Source organism: Akanthomyces muscarius, chromosome 1 (genome assembly GCF_028009165.1).
Source record: "Akanthomyces muscarius strain Ve6 chromosome 1, whole genome shotgun sequence".
Lineage (NCBI taxonomy): Eukaryota > Fungi > Ascomycota > Sordariomycetes > Hypocreales > Cordycipitaceae > Akanthomyces > Akanthomyces muscarius.
In genome coordinates this window covers 3,520,641-3,540,121 of record NC_079241.1, presented here as the reverse complement: position 1 = coordinate 3,540,121, position 19,481 = coordinate 3,520,641, and the positions used below count along the sequence as shown (strand labels likewise).

The 19,481-nt window shown below is 53.8% G+C and overlaps 7 protein-coding genes across 7 annotated transcripts; 3 read left to right on the top strand and 4 right to left on the bottom strand.

The window, feature by feature from the left end:
• Positions 1 to 261: 261 nt before the first annotated feature.
• Positions 262 to 969, top strand: LMH87_006175 (uncharacterized protein; the record flags this gene model as incomplete). Its single annotated transcript, XM_056204020.1, has 5 exons — positions 262 to 281; positions 396 to 467; positions 535 to 593; positions 655 to 723; positions 794 to 969. The coding sequence occupies 5 exons, from the start codon at positions 262 to 264 to the stop codon at positions 967 to 969; spliced, it is 396 nt and encodes a 131-aa protein (XP_056059418.1).
• A 349-nt stretch (positions 970 to 1,318) lies between these two features.
• LMH87_006174 (uncharacterized protein) lies at positions 1,319 to 1,675 on the bottom strand (the record flags this gene model as incomplete). The annotated part of the gene is made up of 1 exon (XM_056204019.1): positions 1,319 to 1,675. The coding sequence occupies one exon, from the start codon at positions 1,673 to 1,675 to the stop codon at positions 1,319 to 1,321; it is 357 nt and encodes a 118-aa protein (XP_056059417.1).
• Positions 1,676 to 2,444: 769 nt separating this feature from the next.
• On the bottom strand, positions 2,445 to 2,999 carry LMH87_006173 (uncharacterized protein; the record flags this gene model as incomplete). Its single annotated transcript, XM_056204018.1, has 2 exons — positions 2,445 to 2,779; positions 2,888 to 2,999. The coding sequence occupies 2 exons, from the start codon at positions 2,997 to 2,999 to the stop codon at positions 2,445 to 2,447; spliced, it is 447 nt and encodes a 148-aa protein (XP_056059416.1).
• Positions 3,000 to 3,540: 541 nt separating this feature from the next.
• On the bottom strand, positions 3,541 to 5,805 carry LMH87_006172 (uncharacterized protein; the record flags this gene model as incomplete). Its single annotated transcript, XM_056204017.1, has 1 exon — positions 3,541 to 5,805. One exon carries the CDS (start codon positions 5,803 to 5,805, stop codon positions 3,541 to 3,543), a length of 2,265 nt encoding a protein of 754 aa, XP_056059415.1.
• A 2,561-nt stretch (positions 5,806 to 8,366) lies between these two features.
• On the top strand, positions 8,367 to 11,969 carry LMH87_006171 (uncharacterized protein; the record flags this gene model as incomplete). The annotated part of the gene is made up of 3 exons (XM_056204015.1): positions 8,367 to 8,402; positions 8,487 to 8,506; positions 8,639 to 11,969. 3 exons carry the CDS (start codon positions 8,367 to 8,369, stop codon positions 11,967 to 11,969), a joined length of 3,387 nt encoding a protein of 1,128 aa, XP_056059414.1.
• A 992-nt stretch (positions 11,970 to 12,961) lies between these two features.
• LMH87_006170 (uncharacterized protein) lies at positions 12,962 to 14,427 on the top strand (the record flags this gene model as incomplete). Its single annotated transcript, XM_056204014.1, has 2 exons — positions 12,962 to 13,233; positions 13,368 to 14,427. The coding sequence occupies 2 exons, from the start codon at positions 12,962 to 12,964 to the stop codon at positions 14,425 to 14,427; spliced, it is 1,332 nt and encodes a 443-aa protein (XP_056059413.1).
• A 537-nt stretch (positions 14,428 to 14,964) lies between these two features.
• On the bottom strand, positions 14,965 to 15,365 carry LMH87_006169 (uncharacterized protein; the record flags this gene model as incomplete). Its single annotated transcript, XM_056204013.1, has 2 exons — positions 14,965 to 15,180; positions 15,249 to 15,365. 2 exons carry the CDS (start codon positions 15,363 to 15,365, stop codon positions 14,965 to 14,967), a joined length of 333 nt encoding a protein of 110 aa, XP_056059412.1.
• Positions 15,366 to 19,481: the final 4,116 nt, after the last annotated feature.

Below are 19,481 nucleotides of genomic sequence, written 5' to 3'. Positions count from 1 at the left end.
GGTGAGTGACTACGACTGCCAAACCACTGCGCAGGCCGCCCCCTGGCCCCTAGAGTGGAGCCACCTACGTAGTTCAAGACGTAGCTTGGGATTTGGGAAGCTTCCTGGACAACCCAAGCCATTTTTGTGCCAAGTTTTTCGCCAAAGTGTTGCCTGGAGCCTTTGTCCCTGCATCTCAATCCTGCCTGAAACCCCAATCGCCATCGCATCGCACCACGATCCTCTTTGCTACAAACCTTTGCGCCGCCCAATACCGTCGTCATGGAGCTCTCTGATATCTTGTATGTTGTTGTCGATGGCTGGTCCAGCTCCTCTAGCCCACCACGGGAGGCCGCCACACCGCGCTGCAAGAGGCGCTCTGATTGAAATGGTGCTAATCCATACCCGCTGTCTAGTCGCATTGTCAACTTGGCCGTCGGTGCCATTACTGTCCTCGGCGGTATCTTTGGAGTCTTTGGCGGTGGACTGTACGTTGTCGCACTTGGCGCTCATCCGCGCGTCACTGCTCGCTCGCATGCTAACCCGACCAAACAGGCGCGCCATTGTCCTCAGCATCTACATGATCATTTTCGGTCTCTCCATTGGTCTTCTCGGTACGAACGAGCGCCGTCATCGTAATGAATCCCCCGAAGCCGTTGCTAACAGTCGCTGCAGAGTTCCAGATCCCTCCCCAGGTCTCCCGCTATGCCAACTTTCTCTTCTCCTTTGTCGGCCGTGGTGTTTGTACGTGCAGCTATGCTCCTCACGCTCGGAAATCTTGCCATTATTGAGCATGCGCTAACAACCGCACCAGTCTACGTCTTCCTCGGCTGCCTCCTCCTCGGCGACAAGATCATCAGCAACATCGCTGGCGGTGTCGTCGGTATAATCGGCATTGCCTACATCGCTCTCGAGTTTGTTCCCTCTATCGAGCCCCCTGCCAACATGCGCGAGGCCGATGCCGCTGGCTGGGGCGCGGAGCAGGTTTAAATAGCCTGCAGCCGTCCTCCGACAACCGATCGAAAGTTTGCAGCGAATACCGAGCTACCACGAAACTTTGCACGAGATGAACCAGGGAAATGGCGCAGGACCAAAAGCGGAAAGTTCAGCACTCAAAAACTACTCAGTTTACGGCCTGTACTTAATATGCTGGAAAAATGTCGAGATCTGTGCCGCAGATGTCGGCGTTGGAGGAACATCATTGATTTATCGCGATAGAAATACCAAGTGGAGAATTGAGAGATGACGGTAACATCATTGTGTTTGCATTAAACCCTAAAACTAGTGCTTGACTTGGATATCATATTCGTGCAAAAAACAGTTATTGTGCGAAGATTGTTTAGTTCTGCGCCTTCTTTTCCTCCGTAGGCTTCTCCGCACCATCGGCGCCAAGCTTCCATTGACCGGCGTTCTCGACACCTTGCGAGACACTGCCGAGGCCGCTCTGAATACCCGTGCCCAGGCCGGAGACGCCATCGCCGACAAACTTGGCGCGGTCTCCCGTGACGTTGTTGAAGGTGTCGCCGACTCCCTTGCCCGCAGCGCCGGTGACGTTGCCGACCGTGCGGCCCACACCGCCGAGTGTGTTGCCGATGGCACCCGTGACAAACTTGGCGGCACCGGTGGCCTTGTCAGCGGCGGTGTTGCCGTTGCCAGCAGCGGCGGGGTTGTTGGTGGCGTTGTCGTTGGAAGACATGATGTGTGAATGTAGATTGCGTTGTTGATGAAGCAGGATTTGCGTCTGTAATGTCAAGATGTATTGAAAGAGACACGACAATTGGCTTCTGAAGAGGCAAGTGTTTGATGATGAATTGATGGTAAATGTAGAATGTTTGTCCTGGCAATTTATACTTGGGGAGCTCTTGAGCTCTTGTAGGGATGTTCGCCAGTATGACGAATATGACGTCACGTCCATGTCAATTTGCTAAACGTCATGCCGTGTTCATATTGAGCGATGCATTTAACTCTCCACAATTCTACCAACTTGTGCAGATGGATCATCAGGTACATTTACAAAAGGAATTTTAGAAATATGGGCAGTCTTGCATTAGTTTCGCGACCTGTTGGTGTTGAGCATGTGAGTTTATTCATGGTGGGGGGGGGGGGGGCCGCCACGGCCGCCAATGTCAAGATTGCACAGTAGGGCATCAAAATGGAGTGGTATTTCGGGACTCCAAGAGGTTAAAGTTAAATGAAAAACACGGGCTAAAATCTGTCGCAGGCCAAGAGCATCTCGGCTTTCTCAAAAGGCTGAGCATATCGATGCACTGTCGTGCTTATGGACAAAGTAAAGCAGTGCTTAACCAGTAATAGAATAGAGGGCACAACTAACACATTAGAGTCGCCAAGGACTTGTTTCTATTCTCTGACGTGTTTCAAAATTATATGCTTCTCGTCAACCTTTCATTCATTTCAAACGGTCTCTGCACAGAGTCTTAATTCAATCGCCAAAGCTTCTCGCGCCTCTACGCAAGCTCCTTCTTGGCGCCGTCGGGGTCGTACGCCTCGACGTCAATCTCAAACTTCATCCCCGGCGCGCCCAGCGCCGCTACGCCCAGCTCCGTCCAGATTGGCGGGTTCTCCGGCATCCACCTGCGCAGGTTGCGGACAATGTGCTCGTGCGCGGCGGCCAGGTCGGTGGCGTACGTGACCACCTTGTACGCCTGCGCCAGGCCCCGACCGCCGCCCGCATGCCGCACGTTCATGTCGCAGTTGGCAAAGGCCTGATCGACCTGCGCGGCGACGTCTTCAGGCACAAGGTTCTCAAAATCAATCTTGTCTGGCTGTGGGTTCCAGCCTCCTGTGCGCGCGCCGTGAAAACGGTTGTAAGTGGTGTGCCAATTACGCAAAACGGGTCAAATTGTCGAGCTGCGGTCTTGGTGCTTCAAGGGAGAGAGGGTTTACTTACCTTGTCCGGAACACAGGATTCGGTCGCCGATTCGGATGGCTTGGCTGTAGTGAAAGTTCTCCTTGGCCCATTCGCCGAGGCCAGGATAGCTGTAGTACTTGGGCTGCGTCATGATGAAGTTTTGGAGAGGCTTGGTCTGGAGCAGCTGAAGAGTAGATCGATTTCGCCGTGTCTTTTGAAGATGGAGACTGATTATATACGAAAGCTGATGTCTTTTGATCGGCACATACACGATCTGAGCTTGGCTGATAAATCAAGCCGATCTGTCGCCAAGACGCTTGAAGGTTTGTCAGCTCGGCCGAATTTACCATGCCATTGAACAGAACAACCGAACCCGACCGAGCACGATCATGGAGTCTTATGTATTTTCCACCGCCAGTATTAGTTCTATAACTTTTCAGACTTGGCTTAAACTTCACGCCTAGTGACCTCTGGCTCGGCGGGCAACGCCGTGTGCAAGACCTAGCCCGAAATCAGCACATCGTTAAAAATAAGCCCAAAATAAGAAGCTTCTGTCTTTGGATGACCATAGCGTCAAAGCAAGAATACCACAAGAACCTGAAGTTGTCAAATTTGTACTTTATTAACATTTCAATGTTGTATGTATATTCGCTTTTCATAAATGCACGCTTTTTTTGTGGCCCACCAGTTGTTTAACCAATGTTGAACTCGTCCGCACCTGACATCAGCATCCTGCCCTTCTTTCTTAGAATACTCTTTGCCTCGTCCTGGTTAACAGGCCCTTCATTATCATCGTCCTTGGCCCCTGCTGCATTACTTTTACCACCCTTGCCACCCTTGCCGCCCTTGCGCGCTTTTCTGTCAACGCCGGCGCCGACGCCACGGGGCGGTTCCCGCAGGGCGTAGCTCTTTGCAATATGACCGAGATGCAGTTCCCCAATGTCAAAGTGGACACGCTCCTCCTTGATGTGCGTCGCATAGGCTCGGATATGAGACTTGAAGCCGTTGCGGGCCAACTCGAGGCGTCTGGGGTCCTCGAGAAGACGCTGCTCCAAGTGCAGCTGCATTGTCTCAGCCTTGTCATGGTACGTTTGCCCCTCGCTCAGCTTGGCAGATGTCTCGACGGGGAACTCGAGTTTCGACATGAGGCCCTTCTTGAGAATGGACTCGTAAGACTGCGCGCTAGGCGTGCTCGAGGCCTTGAGAAGCTCGACGTAGCCTTCCTCGCTGCCAGGTAGCAAAAAGAGCATGGCTTCGCCGGCGCGGCCGGCACGAGCAGTTCTGCCTACACGGTGAATATGATCGGCAAAGCTAAAGGCCGGGTCGTACTCAATGACTAGGTCCACAGATGGGATATCGAGACCTCGTGAGGACACATCGGTTGTGATTAATACCGAAGGCGACTTGCAAGCAGAGAACGTGCGCAACGTGGCTGACCGAATGGGCTGCGATAGAGAGCCGTGCATTCTGTGTAGGACGACTTCGGGACTGGCCGCGGAGGTGATGTATGCTGCTCTAGCAACAGTTTTGGAGACCAATTCCAGGTCCTTTGCCTTTGCCGGCGGCGCTTCCATGTCGTTCGGTTGCCGTAAAAGCTCATAGTGGAAATCGACGGCATCAGCGCAGGACATGAAAATGATGACCTTCATCGTGTGTCCCTTGCGTGAGAATATGGACTTGAGATAGCAAGCAAGTGTGACCAGCCGAAGCTTCGCCGGCACAATAACGTGTGATTGGTGAAGCTGCGCAGGTGCCTTGTGCTCGGTATTCTCATCGGCTGTCATCTCGCCCTTTTCGGCGGAAAGGAAGACTGCATCGGCCAAACTCATCTCACCCAGCTTCTGCACATTCATCTTCATGGTGGCCGAGCACAGAACAGTGACGCGGCGATCAGGGAGCGAGCCCAGTGGTACTCCGTTGGTCGTCTCCTTGGATATCTCAATTTTACGGAGAGCGCCAATGGTCTTTTCCAAGTCGTCCTCGAATCCGAGGTCCATCAATCGATCGCCTTCGTCAAGAATGAGCCATCGCACGGTGCCTAATTTCAATGCCTCTGTGTTGTCGATGTGATCAGCCAATCTGCCCGGCGTGGCAACCAAGAAATTGACGCCCTTGCGAATGCGCGACTTTTCTGCCTTTTTGGACTCGCCGCCGGTAATGGCCGTCGAGACGAGCCATGGAAAAGGCCTAATGAGCTGCTCAAGGACGGTGTGTGTCTGCTTGGCCAGTTCTCGAGTCGGCGCGACCATGATGGCAAAGAGGCCAGAGTCGCGATGAACCTGCTTGCCGTCGTTTTGCGCGCTGAGCTGGAGCACGCGGTGAAGGATTGGCAGTAGGTATGAGAATGTTTTACCGGAACCAGTCTCGGCCTGCACAAACGCGTCGGCGCCGCCGGTAATCAAATGAGGGATCACTTTTTGCTGAATAGCAGTTGGTCGTTCCAGGTTCATCTTGCCGAGCTCGTCAACCAGTCGGGAGGAGAGTGTGAGAGTGCCAAAGTTGGCCACGTCGGCCAGCGGCGCATTGGTAGGCGTCGGAGCCGTCCATTCGTCGTCCTCAAAGACTGTTTTTTGATCGGGGTTGAAGCTGAAGATACTCGAGACTACCTGTTTTGTGCTCTTGCCGCCGGCGCCGTGCCCATGCCTGCGATTGTCAAAAGGAGGCCTGCTGCCGTCGCCGCCGTGATCGATTTTGATATGGCTGGGTCGCGTTCTCGGCCGGTAGTCGTCGCCGAAATTGTCGTCTGTGTCTGCTCTGCGACGCTTAAAGGGTCGATTGGAGTCGTCGAAGCGCTCTCTTGGAGGAGGGCGCGTGGGCGGGCCACCTTCTGGACCAGGACCTCGGACGCCTCGTTCGGCCTGCTTTCTGTCTCGCCAGCGACCGCCCTTGAATTTGACCTGAGGCTTGATGGGACCGCTTCCCAGTTCAAAATTCATGAGCATGCCATCGTCCGCCATTTTCTTTTCACAGGCACTCGCGATAGAGCGCAGTGGGCCGTTGATACAGGTATATCTGGCTGTAGGGACTGTTTGGCGGGCATGATATTTTTTGTCGACTTTTTTCTGGGTCCGCTGCGGCGATAAGATGGATAAGATAAAAATGCACTAGCCACACATGGAAATCTCGCCACAACGGTTCGGATGGACTAGGTCGGCATGTCTACAACTAATGGTGCCTTCATGGGATGCTTTGGTGGTTGGTAAATTGGCCAATGAAGTGCGCGATAACTTGTCAGAGGCTTTGTTGTAGCTGCGCACCGTCATAGAGGAAGGGTGATATGTGCGCCTGCAAGCCTCATTTCTGAAGTATCTATGACACATGTATGCGCCTTACAAGTTGACCATACCCCAGATCTAATAACAGAGCACTGGGAAAGGTGTGCAGCTACGTCGCCGAAAGGAGCTTGAGATGGAAGGCCACGCAATAGTTTCGGTAACCGAGCGATCGGGGCTTCGAGGAAGCAGACGGCGACAAGATTCGGGGTCGGCCAGAGATCTCGGGGCCGGACAAGCTCAGATGGCCGAAAGTGATGGCGAAAACAAGCAAAGCCCTACGAGTTCGGCGAGGTACCAGTGGCCAGGCACGCCAGGATACGGGTATGCGGGTAATACGATGCGCGTCGGCAGGGTCGCCTCAAGGCAGAAAAAGTATGTGCCCCTCTGCTCCGTGGCATCCGAGACGGCCTGAGGCTTGTGACGGGACTTTTTCGTGGGCGCAGCCCATGTGACGGTGCGAAGCTTGCAACGGAGTGTGGCCGCTGGAGGATCCCACTAAAAATAATGCTGACGTTGACGACAGACGCAAGCGATGGATGAGCGCCGACGGAGCTTGAGTAGTAGTAGCTGGGACGGTTATTTTTATTATATTTTATATTTGTTTATTTATTGGCTGATGAGTGGCTGACGATAGCTCGAAGCTACTGCAGTTGGCATATGAGAGACGTGGCATTCTGCAATGTAGGGGATGACCTTTTGGTTTTATTTATTTTTCCTTTTGTTCCGTATTTTGGATCAGTGATGTCCAGCTTGTCAAAGTGCGACGGCGCGCTTTAAATTTCTGTCTACTTCACAGGGCTGCATACCCAAATGACTACATCCGGGAACCCCCCCGAGTAGCCACTCTATTTTCTCACCAGTGCGGACCTGGGCCTCCATCATGTTCTGCGACAGGCATCGCAGAAAAACCAATGAGTGATGGTGGATATGTTATTTGCAATGCTCATTTCGTGTGCATGCTTGTCTCTTCTCCTGGGCTCGCGTGTGGATCATTCCCCTGTGGCATCGCATCCTTTTGGCTCGCGTGTCATCTCCGGCAGATGAGCCTATTGCTCAGCGCTCACAGAGAGCCCTGTCCGCTGGGGCTGGTCCAAGGACACGGTACGGCAGCGGCGCCCAAAGGTTTCCGGCTTCTTCCACGCCACCCCACAACAGCTTAAAAAGATGTCGTCGGAGAGGAAGACGCTATGCTAGCGGCTTGGGAAGAGTGAGCAATGTGACGCGACGGCTTGGGAGCCTTGCGGGAGGCAGCCATCAGCCACTGCTCGCGTGGGATGCTGTTACTATTAGTTACAGTACTGTTTAGCACCGATCGCTGCCGGCTCCAGCTTCAGGCCACAAAGGCATCAGCTTTTCACGCGCAACCACGCGCAACAGCAAATCTCTCCCGTCCCCTGTTTTTGCCGGAAAACATCGATTTATGCTGTCATCGCTACTCCGGAGCATCAGGCATCAAAGCTTTTCTTTGACCCTGGGCTTATATTTCCCTGGGTCAGCGGCGCCAGAATGTTCTATTTTTTCTGTGACGGGCACTAGGACGGGGAGAAGCAGGGGGCGCTCAGCGGGCAAGCGGGCCAGTGCTCATCAGTGCTTGTCAGTCTCTCAGTGAAGCGCCCACTCTTGACCAAGCCCTTGGACAAGAGACAGCAGCGGCCCCTCCACTGCGGCGGGGCGCCACACCCAAACCCTTGAGTCATTCCGTAATGCCCCATAGGCACATCCTAACGCTCCCGAGTCCACCCTGCTGCAGCCCGCTGGTCAGAGCTGAGAGTCCGCCGCGGCACCAAGCAGCCCTCCAAGCCCTGTATTCGCGCGGCATTAGGCCTTTTATCCCCGCATTGGGTCAAGTCGCAGCGCACTCGGCGGCCGTGTTAGTGGTTTGCGGGCCTGTCAAGCGCCTTTTTCACGCTTCCACAGCGCTGTTGGCATGCCGTCATTCACTGTAAATCTCAGTGCTCGCCCCCCTGCCCCCCTTGAATGCCTGAGCATTCATCTACCCCCGTTTCCCAGGCCACATTCTCTCTTCCGCTCCGAGTTTATTCTTTTCTAAAACCACAAACACCAAATCCAACTATCGTGTGTGCTGGCCCATACATTCTTTTTTTGAATTCAGGGGCATAGTAATTGAACGCAAACACTTTCGTTTCCGTTCAATTCCTTCATTATACTCTTAATTTCAACATCACCCACCATTTAACCCTTCCCATATCGCGCGTTTGTTTGACGGCTCTCATCGCTGTCAAATGAACCTGCAGTCGCATCTAGCAACCTCCCCCCTCGTGAGTCGCCTGCCACCACATTGCGCGCACAACGTGCAGCCTCTCAGCACATCGGCGCAACGGCCACTAACAACGCTCCCGCAGCCCTCTTTTCCCTTTACCTCGTTCTAAATGCCCATTTACTCGAACCTCTACTCGAATTTCATCCGCCAAGGATCCCAATTCGCAAAGTCCATCACCTCTCACGGTTACGCACAGTCTGTCGTAGCCGCCACCCACCCTCATGTGTTGAACAGTCAGAACCGCCCCGTCTTTGCACGGAGGCACACCAACCGACAAGGACGTTTCGCCACCTTCCAGCTTAGCTCTGCCTTTCACAGCGATCGCACTACCGCCAGCCTCGCCGACCACCGCCTTGCCTTCAACCATGGCGGTCTCGATGCCTATTTTGAGGCGCTGAAGAAGAAGGAGGCTGCCGGTGAGGTCGAAAGCGAAGAGTGGGAGCAGTACGAGTTCCCCAAGCTTCTCGAGTGGAAGCCCGACGCCGACGCTGTCCTGACCAGCGAAGATGCCCTCGTCCAGGCTAGCGAGCACGATGCTGGCGTCCAGGCAGAGACCGTCGCCCGGCCTATGACTCCGGAGGAGGCTGCTGCCCTCGCGCACATCGATGCTGCTCTCGAGCGAGAACTCGAAGCCCGCCGAACACACGACGATGAGGATGTTGCCTCGGTACACTCGCGCGCCGCAAGCCCCGTGCGCATCTCCCGCAGCGCCACTCCCGTCGACCCCCAGTCTCAGTCATATGCCGAGCACCTGTTGAAACTCTCGTCAGCTGGCCGCTATGCTGAAATTCCTGTTGTGTTCGAGGCCATGCTGGCCACCGGCGTCAAGCCGATTGCTGGTGCCTACAACGCCCTTTTGCTTGCGGCGATCCGCATCCCTACCAAGAAGAATGAGGTTGTTTCCAAGGCTCTCGATGTTTACGCTGATATGCTCCGCCGTCGTGTCACTCCTGACAGCCAGACCTTTGACATTCTGGTCAGCTTGTTGGCCTCGAGGTGCCTCGAAGTTGCCAGCCTAAAGACCGTTCTCGAGGAGAAGCGTCTGCGATTTGGTGGCATGGAAGAGCCTGGCAAGTTCATGCTCGCCTCTCACGAGTTCGAGCATGCTATTCTGTGTGAAGATGACAGACTTGACCTCGCCATCAAGCTGTTCGATACCTCTGTCGACGCGAACACCGCCAAGTTCTCCTCGGACACCTACTCCCAGCTCATCTCTGCTTGTGCCCAGGCTGGTCGCGTTTCGGACATGCTTCGACTCTTCGCTCACATGGAGGATACCCGCACCGTGCCTCACGCTGAGGTTTTTCCCACTATGATCACCGCCTATGCAACGGCTGGAGATCTCATCAGTGCTGTCGAGTGCTACAATGAGTATCGCAGCCTTGCAGTCGCTGACAACACTGGTAACTCCACCCTGCGTGACCGCATGGATGCCGAAGTCTATGCTGCCGTCATTAACGCTTACGTCATTTCGGACAAGATTGAGGGTGCCATGAAGTTTTTCAAAAAGATTGTTGATGAGTATGGTGTCAAGGTCGCTGATATCAAGGATGCCCTGATCAGCACTGGATTCGTCAAGGGCTTTATCTCTCGCGGCATTCTCGAGGAGGCTCTGTACTGGGCTCAGTCTATCGAAGCTCAGGTTCGTCCTCAAGCCCTTTCTCGCGTTGCTATCGAGGCCGCCGACAAGAACGAGGTCGCCACCGCCATTGAAGCCTATAATGGCATCACCGGCTCTCTTGATCTTCTCCAGGCCCCTTCCATGGCTCTGCTTGCCATGAGCGTTCGTGAAGGCGATGTCGCCTCTGCCACCAAATACTGGCATGTGCTCAGCAATCCCGAGATGTATACTTCTGCAGCATTCATTGAGCCCACTACCATGTACGCCGTCGCCTTGATTGGTTCCGGCCAGGTTGCTGAAGGTCTCGCTCAGTCCGAAATGATGTTCCAGAGAATCCGCGCCTCCGACTCTGCCGCCCGCCCTGAGCTTGCCGACGAGATTGAAGAAGGTGTCGACTTCATTGCACGCTACATGGAGAGCCGTGGCATCACTGACCCCCGCGAGCTGGCCTCGCAGGTCTCTAGTGGCCCTCAGCAGGCCATGAGCGCGTCGCCTTTTCTGTCCACGCCTTCTGTGTCGTCTTTTGAGGACAGCTTCGATCCTTATGCCCACAACACTGACTTCAAGGGTTCTTCTCTCATCGCTGATGATTTGGAGGGCAGCCACGGCCGCAAAGGTCCTCGTCTGAGTGATGCACTGAACCGATTCCGCAATATGCGCCGTGCAGGCCGCCATCCCCGATACATCACCTACGCCAAGCTCATCTCGGCCGCGGCTAGAGAGGGCAAGATGGATCTCTGCCATGATATTCTTGGCATGGCCCGCACTGATGTTCCTCTGCTTGCCCAGTATGCTGTGGTCCGCTACGGCTGGTCCTCGATCCTTGATGCCATGGTCGGCGCCTGCCTGACTGTAGGCAACCGTGGTCGCGCTGAACAGTACCACCAGGAGCTGCTGGAGATGGGCGCTGCCCCCTCTGCCAATACCTTTGGACTGTACATCACTACTCTCAAGGACTCAACTAAGACTTTCGACGAAGCCTCTGAAGCTGTTCGCATTTTCCACCGCGCCAAGACGGAAGGTGTCGAGCCTAGCTCTTTCTTGTACAATGCCCTGATTGGCAAGCTCGGCAAGGCTCGCCGCATTGATGACTGCCTGTTCTACTTTGCTGAGATGCGTGCTCTCGGTATCAAGCCTACATCTGTTACCTATGGTACCATTGTCAACGCCCTGTGCCGTGTCAGCGACGAGAAGTTTGCGGAGGAGCTGTTTGACGAAATGGAGTCGATGCCCAACTACAAGGCTCGCCCTGCCCCATACAACAGCATGATGCAGTTCTTTCTGACAACCAAGAGAGACAAGGCCAAGGTCCTGGCTTACTACGAGCGTATGGCGGCCAAGGGTATCGTCCCCACCTCGCATACCTACAAGCTGCTCATCGACACTCATGCCACTCTCGAGCCTATCAACATGGTCGCTGCTGAGGAGGTTATGGAACAGATGACTGCTGCTGGCCAGCAGCCCGAGTCTGTTCACTATGCCTCTCTCATCCACGCCAAGGGTTGTGCTTTGCATGATCTGGACGGTGCTCGTAAGATCTTCGACTCGGTCGCAGAGAAGAAGTCTGTGCCCGCCAACGCCAGTCTCTACCAGGCTATGTTTGAAGGCATGGTTGCCAACCACAATGTGGCCGCTACGGAGCCTCTGCTTGCTCAGATGCGCCAGCGCCGCGTTGAGCTCACTCCTTATATCGCCAACACTCTGATTCACGGCTGGGCTGCGGAGAAGAACCTCGCCAAGACTCAAGCCATCTACGACGCTGTGCCCCGTGAGAAGCGCGAGCCAAGCACGTACGAGTCCATGACGCGGGCCTTTCTCTCCATGGAACAGCGCGATCAAGCTAAGTCTGTTGTCGGCGAGATGCTTACCCGCGGCTACCCCAGTGCTGTTGTGAACAAGGTACTGGAGCTGCTCGGCGGCGGCCATGAACAGGCTCAGCTGTAAGTTCTCATGGCGATGTTTCATACAAAATTTTGTTGCATTGGCAGACAGGAGAAGTCTGTTTGGTTTTCGTGTTGTGCTTTTTTTTTTTTCCTTTGTTTACTCGGGTTTTATAAAGCCTCTGTGATTGATACCCCATATTATTGGCATGAAGAGTTGTGAAGGGAGGGAGGGGTGTTGTCAAGAAGACCGGAGGCCCGGTGGAATGAGACCTGAGCGGTTCATTTTTTAATATTGATATCAACGGCATGGCGTTTTTGGACTTTTTGATTTGATCGTCACTTATGCAAACTCTGGGTTTTGGCCAAGGGATTTAACGGCCTGGTGGGAAAGAGGACAGGGAACAGGTTCGGGGCTGCATTTGCTTTTCAAGGGTTATAAAAGTATCCCACTGATAGACCATCTCCACTCGGCATGAAAAAAGGCCAAAAACAACCGACGGCGGCATTGGAATCATGAGCGAGGCGCTTTGATTTTGATTGACTGCTTGTACCACTACTATATAGTAAATGCAAAAGAAATGCAAGCACACAACAGACGTGGACCATGTACCTCGTGAGCGTGACTGAGATGTGAAAAGAAATTAATGTGCAAGAGAGTACATACGGAAGATCGGTGCGTTACCTATGATGACGGCAGGATGTCGAGTCGTCTCGCAGAGGGAGAGCGTCGCCAAAGCGGCCCCCTTCAGACCTTATTAGAGGTCTTGCCCCACCTCGACACCGCTCCAACTTGCACAGGGCCGAACCAAGAACCGAGTTAGCCATCTTTTCGATCTCTGCATTTCCCTCTGCGAAACGCTTGACATTCAACCACAAGCCGAATTGGTGGTGCTGCAGCGCTCTGAATTTCGCAACGTCGTCGCTCCTTCACTATCGTTTGCGAACTGCATTGGCGCCATCGTCAAACTTTGGACCCCCTCCTATCCTGCCCCTCATCTACCACCCCTCCAAAACACTCCAAAGCTGCAACATCCTCTGAAAGAAAAAGAAAAAATGTCAACAGTAACGCATCCCAACGTGGCCATTTCCGCTCCCGGCAAGGTGCTCCTGGCGGGTGGCTACCTCGTACTCGACCGCAAGTACACTGGCCTCGTCTTTGGCCTCAATGCCCGCATCAATGTCATTGCTGGCCAGATTCATTCGAGCGCCGGCGTGCAGCTCCGGGAGATTATGGTGGACAGCCCCCAATTCTTAGAGGCGACGTGGCGATACGGCTATCACCTTGCTCCCGAGGGGGGCGGCATCAAGGTTACTCAATTACAAGTGTAGGTGCACACCGATTCCGAATATTGATGAATTCTGGGCCTAGACCATCGCCACGTCGCAATGCTGTGCGACCCACGACGCCTTGATAACGTGAACGCTGTGCTCTATGGAGACTCACTGACTAGCATTTTAGAGGAGGCGAGATAAAGCCCAACCCATTCGTCGAGACGACGCTGAATTATGCCTTGACATACGCCAACACGGTGACTGGGGACAGCCACGCGCTTAGCTCCAGCCGGCTCATCATCCTTGCGGACAATGACTACTACTCAAACTCTGCCGCCGCCGACGACACGCATGGCCGGTTTTCCAAGTTTGGCGTGACGCTCAAAGACGCCAACAAGACGGGCCTCGGCTCCTCGGCGGCCCTCGTCACGTCGCTGACGGCCACGCTGCTCACGCACTACATGCCCAAGGAGCTCTTTGACGTGTCCTCAGACGCGGGCCGGAAGACACTGCACAACCTCGCTCAGGCGGCGCACTGCGCCGCGCAGGGCAAGGTCGGGTCCGGGTTCGACGTGGCTGCCGCGGTGTACGGCTCGTGCACGTACCGCCGCTTCTCGCCCGCTATCCTCGACGGCATCCCCGAGGCGGGCGCGGCGGGCTTCGCGGCCCGGCTCGTGTCCGTGGTGGACGGCGAGCCGTGGGACGTCGAGGTGGCCGGCAGCGACCTGGGCGCCATGCCCGCGGGCGTGACGCTGCGCATGTGCGACGTCGACTGCGGCAGCCAGACGGTCGGCATGGTAAAGAAGGTGCTCGCGTGGAAGGCGCAGGACGCCGCGCGGTCGACGCGGCTGTGGGACGACTTGCAGCAGCGCAACGAGGCGCTCGCCGAGAACCTGCGCGACGGCGGGCTGGCCGAGCTGCCGCAGAAGGTGGAGGGGGTGCGCGCGCTCATCCGCGAGATGGGACAGCAGAGCGACGTGCCCATCGAGCCAGCGTCGCAGACGGAGCTTCTGGACGCCGTGTCGCGCATCGAGGGAGTCTACGGCGGCGTGGTCCCGGGCGCGGGCGGCTTTGACGCCGCCGCGCTGCTGATGAAGGACGATGAGGCGACCAAGCAGCGAGTCGACGAGTTTCTCGCCAAGTGGAGCAGCGAGAAGAGCTCCAAGGTGAAGCTACTTAATGTCAAGGGTGAAATGGAGGGTGTGCGGAGGGAAAAGCTGGACGTGTACGACGGGTGGCTGTCATGAAACTAGAACCTTGATTCAAAGAGGACGGGACCATGAGCGTCCATCAGCAGGACATGGATGAGAAGAACAGGCTTTCGTTGTTTAGCATTTTGATATTATTAATATGTATTTGGTAAAAAATGCCAATGGCAAAATTCGCACCAGGCGGAAATTTCAGCTGTCCATTCTGCGAGAGTGCTCGGAACGTTGACGGGGCCAGAGCAAATGACAAGAGTTCCCGCGAGCTCCGCGCTGGATAGACCCAAGAAGAATAGTACACAAGCATCTCGCGATGCTTGAAAAGACAATCGAACATTGAGAACGACAAGGAAAACTCAGTTTTCTCCAAAAAATAAAAAAATAAAAAGACCTGAAAAAAAAAAAGTTGAAAAATGCACAGTCAAGAAGCCAGAATCCAACGCCGAACGATGTAAGATAAAAAGATGTGGAGAAGGGTCCTTATAGACGACTAGTGACGGCCATTACCCATATATGCACGTAGATATGGTAATGCCTATCGAAGAAAGCGTCGCTGTCAGGGCTGTTGTGTGTGCGTGTCTACCAGACAGGTCGGCGGGCGTGGGCATGAGGCGGGGTGTTGTAGACAAACGTCTGCGACCGCGTCTCCCAGGAAGTCATGGACGACGAGGAGCGAGGGATGTACTCGGTGATGCCGACGCGGCTGGCGGTGGCCTTTTCGCGGAGAATGGTCAATTCGTCTTGGGACACGCCGGGCAGGGAGACGGGCTCGAGCTTGAGGTCAAACGGAGCAGACTGTGAAGAGAACTCGTTAGTCACGATGATGAAAGAGAACGAATCTGGAGGAGACAAAGAGGACTCACGATTTCAATGGCGCGCTTCTGCTTGGAGCGGCGGTTGAGGAGCGTTTGCATGCGCGAGTAAATCATCTTGACGTTGTTGCGGACGTGCATCTCAGCGGCGTATCCAGACTCGGACATTGATGCTTTTGCTTTTGAATGTGTTGTTGAGGAGGTTAATGGTTAAAGAGCCTCGGGTCGACGTTTGAGCAAGAATCGAATGAAAGGTAAAGAATCGGATGCGGTTGAAAGGAGAGAGAAGCCAAGGCGGTAATGATTAGTTGGTGCGTTGGATGTGTTTGCGGTAAGAGGTGCGTCGGTGCGGTCGAGCAGGGGTGCCTTTCGTTCAAAGGAGTGTTGAGCGGCCCGGTATAATTGCTTGTTGCCAAGAATCAAGAAAGAAGAGGCTCTTTATCAGAAACAGGAAACAAGGCCCTGGTTATAAGAAATAAAGGGATGGCGGGGGAGAGCACCCGTGCAAGTCGGTGACGAAATGGCTGAATTCCAACGGGTGAGATATTCTGGAACAAGGCGCCTCTGCTGGGCGGATCGGAGGTGATGTGGGTTTTGCGATCTCGTTGGAGCCAAGACAGTGGACGGAGAAGCAAGAAGAAGAAGAAAAGTGCTGCAGGAAGCAAAAAGTAAAAAAAAGGGAGCGGTAGTTGGTATGGATGAGTTGAGTGAATGAGCAATGCAAAAAGGATCTGCTGCTGCCCTTTTTTCGGATATCGAGATGGGAGGTGTCGTCTGTCGATTGGACGAACAAGTGCGCGGCGCAGGTCGGTGGTTCAGGTATTGGTGAGGGATGGGGAAGCCGCCTCACGTAGGTATGGAAGATGCAAGGCTCGCGTTCAAGCCCCCAAAAAAAAAAAAAAAAGTATCAGGAATAAAGATGTGGTCTTGAAATTAAGCAACGGAAAATGAATGACGAGATTAAAAATAGGAATGCAGAGAGAGCGAGTTTGGGTTTAAATGAATGGACTGGAGAAGCTCAAAGCACAGCCTTGCCTCGATTTTCTTCAAACAAAGAAAGCGACGTTTGATGTGGACAAGACTCGACTTTTTCATTCCTTGACACCTACAGAAAAGAAAAAAGAGAATGATGAAGACAGGGCATCAAAGGGATATATACTTTTTAAAAAAAATCTGCAGCACAGCAGCACCAATTGAGAAAATAGCATCAGACTCCGCTCATTCAGCGCTGAACCCCCTTGGTGCTCCTTGCGTATCACCATGGGGAATAACCAAGGGCGAACCAAAACGAGTCACTTTGGCCGGCTGTGTAGCACGACACACGGCGCCAATACGGCATGGGTACATGATTCCGCTCTTTTTTGTGCAAGTACATGGACAAACTAATCAATTCACATGCTAGTCGCCCGCAATCTCTCTCTCTCTCTCTCTCTCTCTCTTTCCTTTACAGTATTTGCATTTCTTGCCAAGTGATGAGATTACTATTGCCTGTATATCCGTACCCGTACCCTCCCTTGACACTGACTGGGTATAATTCCGCACTGCGGAGCCCCCGAGCAATGCCTGCTCATAATTCACCAGATGAACCCTTGCTTCTTTTCGTTTTCAACTCGGCAGCCAACAAGTTAAAAGACATCAATTCGTCTGTGCGTTACCTTGCTAGAAGCCGGCGCCACCGCTCGGATTGGGTCCGTTGCTCCGGGCCGCCAGACCAGCTGAAATCATATTCACAAGTGCTGCCGTCCCCCCCCTCTGCGGCTCCTGTCACAGTCACGGATCGTTATTAGTTGCATTGTAGTCGGTGGCTTTTTTAGTGATGCATGAAATCTCGCCTGTTCCTGGGGGCGGAGTAGCTCCTCTTGCGCCAATCACTCCCCCCCAGTCTTGTACCATTGACCTTCTCGCCAGTGCAACACGTCACCGTCACCGTTCGAATCGCCTTTGCTGTGTAATCTACCTACCGGTGAGAGAAGAACGAAGCCATCGGATCGAGATTGCCCCCGGCCGTCGCCGCCTAATTATTGGCAAAAGTGGCAAATTTTTGCTCTTTCGCTCACAGAAACTGGCCCCAATGGCATCTAGGCGCCGCGCCCAATAATTTTGTCTCGGAACTCACCCCAGCCACTCTGTACTTGATCGATTTCGCGGACTTTTGTCTCAGCAGCATCTTTTTAGTGAGATACCGCTAGGGGAGTTTGTAAGTGCACATATTTCAAACATCTTGATTCGCTGCAGCCTTGTTGCTACCGCCTGGTTACCCGAAGCTCGTGACGCACTTAGCTTGCATTCGCTCCAAGGTCCGCATTCACGAGCATCCCTTCAAAGGCGTTTGGTGACACATGCAAATCTTCACGACATGACGGGCGTTGGTGCACTCACTCGGTTACAAGAGCACATGCCTTGGACAAAAAGGGACACTGTTGCCACGGATTTGGCTATCTGTCAACGCTCGTCGACGCTCGTTCCAGCCATTCAGCTCGCGCCCTGCAGAGCTCGCCGCTCCCGCCGTCGCAGATGTGCAGTAGCGCGACATCAAGAACCAAGTTTCCTGACAAACCCCAGCGAGCCTCTGTGAGCCAGAAAAGTACGAATGCTAGCCAGATCGAGTAACTAGCTCGCTTGCCAAAACCCTGCGAGCGACTCCTCCCCTTTCTCCGCCCCGGCCACCAACGATCAAGCCATCGGTTGTAGCGCTGCCGCTAAACCCAGACCCAGCATTCCATCCTGCCACTATAAGCTCAAGGGCTCCAACAATCCGGGATGTGCTGGAATGCATTTACTCTCCGCCAGCAGAAAATCAATTAAAAAGACCAGTCCACTGATTGGCTGCCACGTTGCTGCCCTTTGATGCGGTCATGGGGGCAGAAGGGGGGTCCTCAAAGAATGCGGCGTGACCAAGAAAAGAAATCAAGGGATGCATCTTTAGTAAAAGCTAGAGCTCTGCTCAAGGTGCTCGTAATTGCGACCTCGAGATGCCTGTCCGTGAAGGTGACGCGTATCGCTCGTGCGACACCTTGTGACAGCTTACACAGGGCAGCATAGCCTCAACAACTGTGCAACTACATGACAGTTGTAGATAGCAACGGCACAGCAAAAATTACCTGTAGCCACGCACACCTTCCAAACTACTACTGCAGCAGTTCTATTACTAATTTAGAGATGAAATTCCGGCCCACATCTATCGTCACTACATACCAAGCTCGACCCAGCGAGCACTTAAACATCGGCTCACTCGTGCAGTCTCTCCCTTGCGTCGGCTGGTACCTTGGGCGGTGCTACGTGATCTGCTTTTAATGACGTGCCTTGATGCTGTACCGCAAGCATAAATGCTGCGCTACCGCTGGATGCCAGATTTTGACTTTCGGCACGAAATAAGTCGACTCATATCGCACTGCAGCATCACAAGCTTGTCTCATCGCACGCCCTGTAGTGTGTGCCTGTGTGTGTGATGGCCCGGCCGAGGGGCACGAACCGCGGACGTACGCCGCACACTCCGCCACGTAGTTCGTCCTCCCGGAACACGGACGCGCAGAAGCTCCAAGAACTCTCTATAAAAAGAAATTATACAACGTTGAAAGACAACCTGAATAATTCTTGCTCCCCCTGTCCGGCTGCGCACCGAAGCGGCCCGCGCCCCTCGGAGGTCGCATCATGAATCGGATATTGCAAGGCACGAACCAAGACTAAAAAAGAATAAACGGAAAAAAAGAAAAGAAAATGCACAGCCAGCCATGGCCAGACCCACTGCGGAAACGGTTCCTGCGTTTCTTCCAACATGTACCATTCATCGGGTCCCCCATTGTCTGGCATTCATCAAACATGGGGGCCAGGGGACCCGAGACGCCTCGAAACACCGGTCGCTGCATCAGCCAGCCGTTCGAGAGAGAATCTTGCCGAGAAAAGGAATGCAAAAAAGACTAGTTAGAGCGTGCGCATCAAGGCGAAATTGGCAAAGGAAAGCCGAAACAGGAGTGACGCATTCGTCGCATCGAGGGGGAAAAAAAAAGAAGAAGCACAGAGCAGTTGAGGGCAAAAGGAGAGAGCAAAAAGCCAAAGGCTGCCGAGAATAATAAAAAGAAAGAAACGCCACCGTATCGCATCGTATCGTACCAGGTAGCTGGAATTTGCAATCTCGCCTCCGAAGTCTGATGAGCCTATTTTCGGAGCTGCGCCTCTTTTTCACGACGCCTCTTTTTTGTTCACGCAGCCTCTGCTCAGCACATCTCTGTTTGTGCTACCTGACCAATATTTGTCATTTTGTTTTCTCCACGGGACTCAGCTGAA